A 12,076-nucleotide genomic window follows, 5' to 3' on the forward strand; every position below is an offset into this window, starting at 1 on the left:
ACCCGACTCGTTTACGACCCACGTTTTGCCATTCGTTTCGCAAATCAACCGGACGCGCCTTTTGCGGTGAGAGATAAAGAAGTAAAATCAGCTTTCTTCCTTGTCTTTCCTTCCTCCGAGAAAAATTTCAACTGGATATCAACGTCTTACTTGATCTTATTTTTCATTACCTTATTCGGTCCTTAATTCCCAAATAAATTTCTCCAAAAATACAAGAGGTGCATGGTTTGTCCAATGCATCTCTCACTTTCTTTAGGCTTTCACTGTTCTAAAAGAATCTTGACACCACGCGAAATCGTAGTTTGCTCTTCCAATTTCTTGCGAATTTTATTTTAAAAATTTAGTAGATCTCGAAAGAAAATCACTAGTTACCTCGATAAATCTCGTCATTCGATTTTCTTCCAGAATTTTTCGAATCATTGGTCGTAATCCAAAAAGATCGCCCATTCTATTCAAATCCTCTGTTCAAACATACATCCTTTTCAATTTCCGTACGAGCGTTTCTACTCTTGCCACGCTATTTCCCAAGGAAATCTACTGGTCTCTTCTTTACCGATCTGTGCTCGTTAAAGAAATTTCGGTTCCTTTTCAATTACAGGGATTGTCGAGGACTTCTTCGTACTGTGAACATGCTCCACTCCGATTCGACTTGAAAATACGCGTTATCCTGTGAACAATCACGACTCGCTGGAACGTCGCGTTCCATTCGTTATTTTCTCGCTCGAACGAGATCGAAAAGTGCCCGAAGGCAAAGGTATCGCGGTTCAAAGTGGTTCATCCGTCAAAAAAACCAAGATAACGACTGACAGAGTCGCGCACGTTTTCCCATAGCATGGAACACTCATACCGATATATCATCACGGGAAATTCGTTTTCAAGTACGATTCAATCGTCACTGTGGCTTCATAGCCGTTTCCGGGGAGCATGGAGCACCGTTCACAATCGATTCACTGTTTTATACGAATAAAGCGTTCTTATCTCACGTTGTTCGCACTTTGTCTTCTTCTTTTCCTTTCTTCCTTCGTTCTGCCAGTGAAATTACGAATCGGAACGAAAAAATTACGATGAAAAAACGTTAATGAATGGAAGGCGATAAAACCAGAAGATCGAGGGATAACGAGGTATCGACGGGTACATGAAAGCACGGAGCGCGTTCAGGACTACGTAGTGTTCGTAGCTGAAATAAACTGACGTAGGTTAGGGGATCGAAGAACAGCTGGGCTCGGCCTGGCTGCTGTACGCCATCACTGACTCACTCAACCTCTTCTCTCACTCTTCCACTCGATCCTTTATGCAATACCTCTCGCTCTTCCAACACTGTGTCTTTTTCTATCTCTCTTTTTATCCTGTTTTCTCTCTATTCTCCCTCCCTCACTCGTGCACACTCCATGGATCCGTGACTCTCCTTTTCCTTCTTACGCTACTGGATAAATTCGTTTCTCTCTTGTTCTGCTGCTGCCGATGGTACGTACGTTCTTTCTCCGCTGCGTGAAATTGTCCTGCCTTTTTTGACGTTTCGATCTGTATCTTTGATTCATTGGTTTTCACACAAAGGATCGTTCTCTTTGTCTATCAAGTAATATTAAGTTTTCTTTTCACTTTTACGACAGTTTAGCCTCTTTTAGAGCCGCTTTTTATTCTCTCTTATTTTTTATTTTCTTGGTTGCTTCTGTTTTATAATAAGCTTTAGAACACGTTATGTAATTGGATTTTTGCGTGCATCGTTTCGTTATACAAGAGGTTGTTTCGTTTTTAATTTTTAGTAGAAGTAACGTTACGTCATCCGTCATTTCATCGACTTCCTTGCTTTTTTATATTTATGTACTTGAGATTACTCCTTTGTTCGCATCATACTATTATTCTTATTTTTCTTCTTTTTTTTACAGTTTACACCATGCACAGCAAAATAGTGAATATTTACTCAATTTACAATGACCGATTTTATTACATATGACAAGAATTTGTTACTAAATTTCTGTCCTCAGCCTAAAATAATTTTTTCCGTGCTTCTGCGTAAATCGCAATCAATTTCAGGCGAACCTGTGAACGGAAAAATCTTCGCTTACTTACTTTTCACATACCTACTAATATAATGTATGCAAGGTTATTTATTTCCCCTCATTCACGCTTTTCTGTAAACTACATTTTCTCCTTTTTTCCACACAAATTCCTTTCTTCTATTTGCTGTATCTTTAAGAAACTACATACTATTTTATACTTAGAATTATTATCTTTCCTTTCAATTGTATCACCTCCATGTTTTACTTTATTCTTATCTTTTTTCTGTTATATTTACTCTGTTTCACGGTTATTGAATGTTTTATCTGGGATATCTAATCAAAATCTTCTTTTTCACCTCATTAGGGTCGAGTTCTTGAGCGTAGATTGATCAGGAAACGGATTGGCGCCTTGGTATATCGATTAGAATGCAACGTGCGTCAAGTGGAAGCTGCTTTCTATTGTTCTTCGTTATCGCTGGTTATCAAATACTTCGCATATTATTCTGTATACCGTATTTCCTTTATTGATAAAACGGTGTTTGTGATGTGTGATTTAATCAGTGATTTCGCGATTTATCCGTGAATTTGTTCCGATTGCTCTACTTTGTGCAATATGTACATTACGTTAATAATAATACTAACAGGAAAGGGTCGAAGATGATATTTCTTTTTCTATTAAAATTCATGCCACCTTCCTTAATAAAAAATCTTCGTATTTCAAATAAAAAACATATAAAAGGTTTAAAATTCTTTATATAAACAATATACTGCTTTGTTTTACTGTTTTATTTTTACTTGAAACGTTTGACCCGTAATCATTTATAAAGGCAGAATAATTGTATGCCTATTGTTACGAAATTGATGATACGATGACTGTTATATTTAATATTTGTGTCGCTTACATGTATTATATTAATAATAATATTCTAATCAATAATGATGATGATAATAATAATAATAATAATAATAATAATAATAATAATAATAATAATAATAATAATACACTTATAAAATAATAAATAAAATAAATATATTATATATGTAGTACTATGTAGTTCTATATGTAAATAATATAAATTTTATTTATGGGAAACAATTGATGTAAGCTTTCGAGATCTTTAGAAATTTATCGATGTATTCATGCATTTATCCTTTTTTTATATAATTTATATGATTTTTAATTCTTTATAAATTGCTCGTATTTAAGATTTTTTAACTTTATTTTTGCAGAATTCAGTTTCCATAAGATATCGTATAAACCCAAGTATTATTTTGCAAAATTAAAGTTACAATGTTTTTTAAACTATCGTTTCCAGACACAAAAACCTTGACCTCTTTTTTTTTGAGAATTAGATCCATCTTTAAAAATGGTATTGACCTGCTAATAAATACATAACGCGATATTCGTACAAAACCTCCATTCTAAAAAAAAATATTTCTTGAACGAAAAATATGACGATGACCTAATAATTTTTCCAAGTACATAGATATTCCAGAAAATTCAGAAGTTTATATCAAATCCAACAGCCACAGTTTCTACGCTGGAAGCAAGGAGGAAAAATCGTAGCTCGATTCCCCATGGCGTGATACACTTGAGCCATTTCGTGGGACAGAAGAAACTCTGATCAATAACATTACCCCAAAGAGAGGCGGCAACCCCTCTGCAACGACTACTCCCCCATGATGGTGAGCGCATGCCCACGAATTAAACGGCATCCCTTCTCGCGATTTCACCATGCTAGCTTCTCCTCTTTCCAAGAGGTAAAAGACGAAAAATAAATATGCAGCAGAGCAAGAACAAAGAGACGCCGCGTTTGTACGCGACTTTTATTCAGGCTAATCAGCTGACCTTGATCGTGAAAATATTTTTGATGAAGGAAAACCGGATATAAAATATGATTTCGTACAGAACCGTGTCAAATATATTTTCCATTGCATTATTGAAAACTATAAGTTGCAAGAAAATGTAAATATTCGAACGATCGGAGCGCTCACCTTCGTTAACGTCGATTTTTTAGAAGAAAAAATGAAAACACTCGAGGGACTATAAATTAGGCCCTTTCCCTTACTGCGAGGAGTCCTAGCGGGCTCTAACGATTTTACAACTGCAACGACTAGGATACATGGTATTCTTTGTACAATAGTCAACGCGGACGAATTTCAAGCAGTATTCTACGCGATTTCGAATATTACGAATTAACGTGGAGTTTTTATAAATTTTTATAAATTTTGCGATTTTATATACATCTTGTTAGTTTTCCACACATTTATCGTAAGAGTATGTATGTAAAGATTATGTATGATTGTAAAGCTGATAGTTGGAAGCGATTCAAAGTCAAAAGGCAAGAACGAAATAAATAAATATAAAAGAAAAAATAGTTTGTCTTATATAATCCCAATTCTGATATGCGCGAAAAGGGTCTAGTTTATGATATCTTCGAGTGTCTTCATTTCCTCTTCTTAAGCCCGACGGTGACGAAGACCAGATAACTGATCCCATTGTTGGGATTTTGAGTTTTCTTACAAAATTTATACTTTTTAGTTGAATGTTTTAATATGAAGAAACTTTTGCTTCAATTCTTTTCCTTTTCCTTATGTCAAGGTTGATCGATATAAAATTTCAAACTTTTACATGATATCATTGTATCATATAATTAGAACGGGAATGTTTACAAATTTATAACAAATTTAATGGCCAAAATGTATAAAATGAACTTAACGCGGTGAGAAAAGTTTGTAAAATGTTCGAAATATAGTACTTGTTACGATATTTAACAAATGAAACAAATTTCTGCTTATATTCTACTTCTTTGTACCAAATGTCCAGCTGGACAAATTGTAAAGTACAAATTAAATAATAAAAAAAATATATTCTACATGTTCAATCGTGTTCGTGAAAATACGAATTTGCATAAATATCCACAATCCGCGGTCTAATTATTAAAGTTGAAACTTTCGAATATGTGTCATGAACGAACTGCGAACTTGTATGCAAATTCATATTTTTATGAACACATTTAAAGAAGAAGTAAAATCTAAGTAAGCTTCTAAGTTTATAATTTTACTTTGGATATTTTATACATTCTTACATATTATGTTTGTTTCGTATATCTCTGCATTTTTTAATTTTTAATAAATACATAAAAAGACTAGTTGTGAAAGAAATATTCCAATTATAGATACTAAACGCACGTGCCAATTCAGTGTATCTTTCAAATCTTAATGAATCTAATTGAAACATTGAAACGTATAATCTTTATTTTTATATCGATTATATTACTCAAACTTAACTATACAATTTGTGATACTTTTAAGCTGAATCGTATGCAATACAGATTTTTCAATGTTTTGTACATTATAGTGATACTAGTGTTTAAATAAAGTTTATTATTTTTTAACATAGTGACAGCATGATGAATAAACGAAACAGAGAACGTTAACAGCAGCGAAGATTGTCACTTCTGAGCTATCACGAAATGAGTAATAATCTGCTCGAAATAACATAAATAAAGTCTACCCTAATCTGGACATCACACGAACCTTTCTCCGCTCCTTTCGTTCTTATTTCTATCTATTATCGCCAAAAGGGTGGTTCAAGGGTCGTTGACTTAAATCTATAATAAGAATGAAAAAACTGGGAAACCTAACAGGTATAGAAATATAACAACTAATACAATCGTTCTATACTTTTTATAAAGTTCGTTAGATTTCACTGTCTTATAATAATTTCGAACGAGTGATTTTGTGACGTTATTTTAATTGACCGATTATCTAGCTATTGCTAAATAATACGCAAATGTTACGTAAAGATTTCCATTTTCCATAAAAATTAAAAATATTATAATAAACAAAGCAAAACGTTCAACTTACTGATAATGATTTGTTGTTGAAAAGCAATAGAAACAACTAATAACAATAATGCAAACAATAACGATACTATTTAATTGTAATCAAAAATCATCAAATGGTTTGATATCGGTATTTCATTGTTTAAGGTCGTTTCAAGATCACAATGTCATCAAAGTCGTGTTGATGTCCATTATAACATGTAATTATAAGCAATATACTGAAAGCAAAAAAGTGTTTATGGTCTTAGAATAACCTTCAATATGAGTTTGAGGCACTTTAATTTATCGTGATCGTGTCTTGAACTCGTGTCAGTCCTTCATAGCCCTTTTTCCTTATTTTCAATAACAAATAATACAGTTGTTTAATTCAAGTCAGAAATCCTACGCAACACACATTTATATATGTGAAAAATTGCCGCCAATGCCATAAAAATCAATAGTGGAATGCTTAGAGGGTATCGTTAACGAGTGTGTATCGATTTTAAGTTAGTTCAAAACGAGGATTATCTATGATGACAAATTGCAAATTACAGTGGGACAGTTTAACGCGGATGCTGCGTATTATCTTGTTCGCCACTTCAGCGTATCATCGTCATTAATGTATAGCACGCCATGCTCGATACTTTAACGTGAGTGTATTAGTTCGCTAGCACTGAGAAAATTTTTACTGAAGTTTATAAAAAAACCAACACACAGAAAGACAAAAAGAGGGAGAAGAGGGAGAAGAAGAAGAAGAAAAACACAGCAGTGCAAACATACTTGACGTGAGTACCCTCGTTAAAAATCTCATCGCCGAGAGGTAATTTACTGCGAAATTATAAATCATATTTTGGCTTTGCTAATAAGCTCACGTTTCTCTCGCCTCAATTTTACTCTCGTTTGTAAAATTAAAAACGCAGGATAACGTAGCAGACAAAATTTTAATAACTCTAACAAATTATAACATTGAATATTCTCTTCTTTATTACGTGTATTGCTGGGAAGTATATTTGTTTTTTTAAATATGTCGGAGTTCTGTTTGTGGTTAGTCATTCTGTACGTGAAATATCTATTTGCTCCGTAAGGTATTTTCCATGTGGACTCGCACTGATCAAAAGGAAATATTGAACCAGCTTACCTGCAGCTTTATTGGACGATGGCTTCGACTTCTCCAAGTCAAGAGACGGCTGGTTAGTTCTCCTGCTCGTATGCCTTCAGTAGAATCTAAATTTTGATAAAACCTTGGTCGAAACCGGAAATTTCTGTAAAACAAATATAAAGAAAATAGGATAATATTGTAATATCAGGTTTATGTTGTAATATTGGAATATTAAGTTATGTAATATAAGATTAATTAAATATACAAATATCGAATGTAAACACTAAACAATAAAACTCAAACAAAATTTCATTTAGAGGGAGTGAACTTTATTTTATTTCTCTGTCATTATAGTATTGTACTGTACAATAAATCTATTTGTACTTCGTTGTTGGATTTTAAGGAATATTATAGAAATATTACTGGTTAAAAAACAAATAATATGGATAAATCTTTACCATTTAATGACAGGAGAAGCAAGAAAATGGATATTACGATATTTTAATAAAATAATTATTTGTTTTATATGCCATACATATGTATATATACATTAGACTACAGACTTTTTCATGACATAACAAAGATTAGATTTAAATATTTACTGTGCTATGAATATTAGAAACGAAAGAGTTTCTTTGCAATTATATAATTATGATATAATTTAGAGAATAAAGAAATATACATATCGAAAGTTTTTGATAAAGATACGAATATCTTGGAATAATGGAAAAAATAAGTTGCTCAATCCATTTGCAAAGAATAATAGAACAAGAATGATATATCTTATATAAATACGATGCTTTATTAAACTTATTACGCAATATGATATTGATATTATCATATTTCATTAATATACCATTATACTAGCGCCGAATTATTTATTTATAATAATTATTACTTATTAACTTTAAAATTAAAAAACAAACTTGTTATAAAGTATAACCATTTCCTCCCGTAAGAAAATAAAATCTTATACATATAAAATACAATTACAATTTTTTTCATTGACGAAGTAAACAAAATTTGGATAGAATTTCTGTGGTGATTTCAAGCATCTATCAATGATACTCGGTAAAACGGTGCAACAAGATGGCTACAATTTCCCGCATTAAGTAATACGCTTCTGTCGTAGCGAGTGCAATTCTGAAGCAGAAGTATCTTCAAAGGCAAGTTTAATGCTTGTACTCACTTGTATTCTGCCAATGGGTTCTGTCCTGCCTCGTCTTTTCTACTTCTCTCGCACTGCTGTATCACGTTGTCCGTTAGGTGTCTTCCTGAAACATGATATTTTATAGAAAGTTAGCGTTGAACTTGCAAAATAACGGGGAATTTTGAAATTATAACCAAATCAATTAAATTTTGCAATGCGTGCAAATGTGCAACCGTTTAGTGACACTAAAGTGGTTTCTTTTGTTTTATATCCTAAAATTAAATTTGCAGTTTATGACCACAGTAAAGTCTTATTATATTATTAAGATAAGGAGTTTGTTTTTTTAAATAAATGTCCAATATATATGGAAACAAACATACAGTACAATGTACGGTACAACAATATGAAATGATTTTTAAATTGCTTTATACATAATAATCGCTTAACAATTAATAGTCATCGATAAATTATATTGCTTCAGATTAATTTTTTATTAAAAGATGTATAACAAATACTTAGATGAATAAATGACAAAAATAAAATACTTTTGTTATGAAATCCTATTAATTGGTAAAGATTATCATTTTGAAATTATTTCTATCTTCTAAATAAAACTATATTGTTTGATGTGTACAAAATTTGATTTTTCTTTAAATAGGCATTAAATTAAGAAATATAGTATTTAGATTATATGATTTATAAAATAAAAGATTATTAAATTCTTTATAAACAGAATTTCGTCGATATTATGTTAATATGAAAATATAACTTGGCCGGAAACTTGTAACAATTACTACTTTTCGAAAAAAATTAATTAATCGCTATTCTTGAATAATACACATACAAATTTCTTGAATTAATAAAATCTTAAATTGAACAAAAACACAGTTCAAGGAATAGCAGGAGTCAGAAGCCAAGTTGGCAGAATCTACAAGTCGAAGACAGTCAATCGGCAGAAGATACCTCATCACAGTCGCCAACACGAAAGGAGTCTCAGGTCATACTCATTCGTAGCTGTTATTTCACATACGTAACCTTGTATCACATTGAAGTTGTTGGATCATTTAAAATATATATTAACCTGTCAATAGCAGCGTTATATTCAATCAACCACCCTTATTATCCTAAAAGAAATAAGGGATGCTTCTTCGAGATCACGTCTCCCCGCGAACGTCCGAAAGTTCAAAGGGTATGTTCTATCTTTGATTATTCGATAATTTTAACGCAACGGATATCCGCGGACACTTGAAACTTAATTGAATGCGCTTGTTCCGCAAGCAACAGTGCTTGCTTTTTACCTATCAACGCGCTTCACAAAAATAACCAAATTTTCAGGGAATAGAGAGAGAAGAAAAATAGTAAACCGTCAGAAGATGGTAGACAGAAAAGCGCGGTCGGTCGTGACGTAAGCGGTGAGAACTAAAAAACGGCGAGGATGCAACACTCCGACGGATGTTTCATGATTCCACGCTGAGAACTCCGAATTACAGGCGTGTACGTACTCTTACCAATTCTGTCATCGCGCAATACATAATTACGAGAAAGAAAAACAAATTCATATTTCGCTTGTATTTTTTTCATGTTTCTTGTGTCGAATCGAGCAATTTATATAGCAAATTTAATTTCATAAGTTACGAAGTAATATCGAAAACACTTTACGTAGCAAATGGAACATCAAAGATAGAGTATAAATGATACAATTTGTCATCCACTTCTATCACCGATAATACGAGAAATGCTTTTGTAAATATGGGGTAAATTAATATCACATATTTATACTTTTTCCTGCTTCTCTTCTGTATTTTCGCACCTAGTTTGTAGAAATAGCGTAGTTGTTTCTTCTCGATTAGTGTTTATCTTTTACTTAACCTTCGTCTTTATTATTAATATATATATAGTATAGTGTAGTATGGTGGATGAATTGCCTGGAGATATCGGGTGTATGTTGTAAGCGTATTATAAAGAGAACCGTTGTAACGAGAGTAATTAGTGGCGAATGGTGCTGCGTAAACATAGATTGACGGAGCATTAAACCATATTGTACCAGTCATACCGTTATCAAACCTGCTAGCATTATATTATTTCCTACATATATTATTATTATATCTCGTTCGTCCTTATTTAAGTGTTACATGGAGTTGAGCGTACCAGTAACTATAATATACTTTGTTGGATTTGATACACAATGTATAACCGAAATGAGTTTAGTTTACTTTTACTTTATTTTTGTCATTTTTAATTTGATAAATTAGATCGAATTAAAAGAAATGGATAATATAAGCGAAAATAGTCAATAACTCCATTTTTTAATATTCCCAAACATTATTCTTAAATTATTTATGGGTCGCAAACATTTGTCTGCAGTTTCTCTACTTATTATACATATTATATGTAATAAATAAGCTATTCGTACAAATACTTTAACAATTTGAAAACATGCAAGAGGAGGAATTATTTACAAACAGAATAAAATTTATCTATACTGCTATAGCTAGTTTCTGAGATTATTATTCTACTTGATAATTCTTTATGTGCAATGACTATCGTGGAAATAAGAGTGTTAACTAAATTTACCAGCTCATATTTTATTTGTCGTATATATTTTTTTAAATATATTCACCGATCCTTTTACACAGGTTAGTTTATTTCAATAAAAATTTCTCGAAAATTGATACTAAGAATGTTAATAAAATAACGAATCTACCAAACTTCTTAACATTTTGAATTTTCCATTTTGTATTTTTCAGCTCCTCGCGCATTCACTTCCTGAGTCTTATTCTACAGTTTATTTCAAGTAAATGATAATAATCTACTTCCAAAAGCTGTTCACAATTTGGCAGTATTTTAATCATTTCGTGAATAGTAACATATGCATGTTGAAATATTTCCATCAAATTAATTTATAACTCGAAAGAGTATGTTCTATGTGTACGTATATTAAAACTGGTATCGATTGAAACGCATGGAATTTCGAATCTTAATTCAGCACAGGACCGTAGAAAGTTGGTACAATAAAAAAAAGGATGTATTAAAAGCGTGTTTCACAAGTTGATGATCGATTTCCTGCTTTAATATTCATTTATCTCAGTCTGTTTCAACCGTAAACCGAAGTGCATTGTATGTGAGCTTTTACACACAGCACCGGTGACGAAAGTGCATAAATATGCAGTTTATTCACACGTTCGTATAATTGAATGCAGTTTCAGACGAAACAGCCAAGCGCTCTCCTTAAATAGAACAATCGAAAAGTATTCTCTAACGTTCCCAATGTAACTAAACTTTTGCTCGTAATAACAAACATAGAGGACACATAAATTTATCGAAACTACTTATTTAGAAATCTGCACGTCGTTCCATTTTTACTTCAAGTGTGTGTTTCTCAAGAAATGTATTTACTTTTGCGAAAGCTTATTACACACATCATTATAATACTAGAAGTACCAATGTTCTTCACTTGGTTCTGTCAAGTATGTTTTCTTTACATCTTCGAAACGAACACTAAAGAAAGAGCTTACAGTATTAAAAATAATTTGTTACAAGTAGACTACGAACATTCATGCAAATCTACAAATTTGTTAAATAGAGATTTGTTTTACCCACTAAATATTATGACTACTTTATTTTTAATATTTTCTGTATTTTTGCATACTATATGTATTCTGGATATTTTTGAATTTTTATCTGACATCTAAAATCTGACATCTGGTTATGAATTAGCGACAAGGATTATAATAATCGGTAGAAACGATGTTTGTGCAGAATGGTCGGCAGGGTACAGACTGATAAAAAGCTTTAATAACTTGAAAACGAAAAGCGATAACGTCAATTTTTTGTCCTCATAATACAAAGAAAATTGTCATCCCTATCCATCACGACAGTCACGAAATTTTTTAAACTTTTGATTAGATGATTCTGAACATTTCTTCAAACACGAAGAAAAATTCCTACACCTATTTTGCATATTACGATATGATTAAAATGCGAAACAAAGTACGATTGA

General features: G+C 31.9%; 1 protein-coding gene and 2 long non-coding RNA genes across 13 annotated transcripts in view; 2 read left to right on the forward strand and 1 right to left on the reverse strand.

The window, feature by feature from the left end:
- LOC126924761 (uncharacterized) overlaps nucleotides 1–12,076 on the reverse strand; it is an 87,725-nt gene that overhangs the window by 42,175 nt on the left and 33,474 nt on the right. For all 10 annotated transcript variants that reach the window (XM_050739575.1, XM_050739579.1, XM_050739577.1 and 7 more), the window contains 2 exons: nucleotides 8,116–8,200; nucleotides 6,966–7,089 (listed from right to left, as the gene is read on the reverse strand). In XM_050739575.1, the coding sequence (XP_050595532.1) occupies nucleotides 6,966–7,089; nucleotides 8,116–8,200 (209 nt within the window). The remainder of the gene's footprint in view (nucleotides 1–6,965; nucleotides 7,090–8,115; nucleotides 8,201–12,076) is intronic.
- LOC126924789 (uncharacterized) lies at nucleotides 1,360–2,661 on the forward strand. Of its 2 annotated transcripts, none has more exons than XR_007713694.1 (2): nucleotides 1,360–1,464; nucleotides 2,365–2,661. It is a non-coding gene; the product is annotated as an uncharacterized LOC126924789 (long non-coding RNA). The 2 variants fall into 2 exon arrangements; XR_007713693.1 differs by having other exon boundaries at nucleotides 1,381–1,576.
- Nucleotides 6,171–7,242, forward strand: LOC126924784 (uncharacterized). Its single transcript, XR_007713665.1, has 2 exons — nucleotides 6,171–6,612; nucleotides 6,913–7,242. It is a non-coding gene; the product is annotated as an uncharacterized LOC126924784 (long non-coding RNA).

Source organism: Bombus affinis, chromosome 15 (assembly GCF_024516045.1).
Source record: "Bombus affinis isolate iyBomAffi1 chromosome 15, iyBomAffi1.2, whole genome shotgun sequence".
Classification (NCBI taxonomy): Eukaryota; Metazoa; Arthropoda; class Insecta; order Hymenoptera; family Apidae; genus Bombus; species Bombus affinis.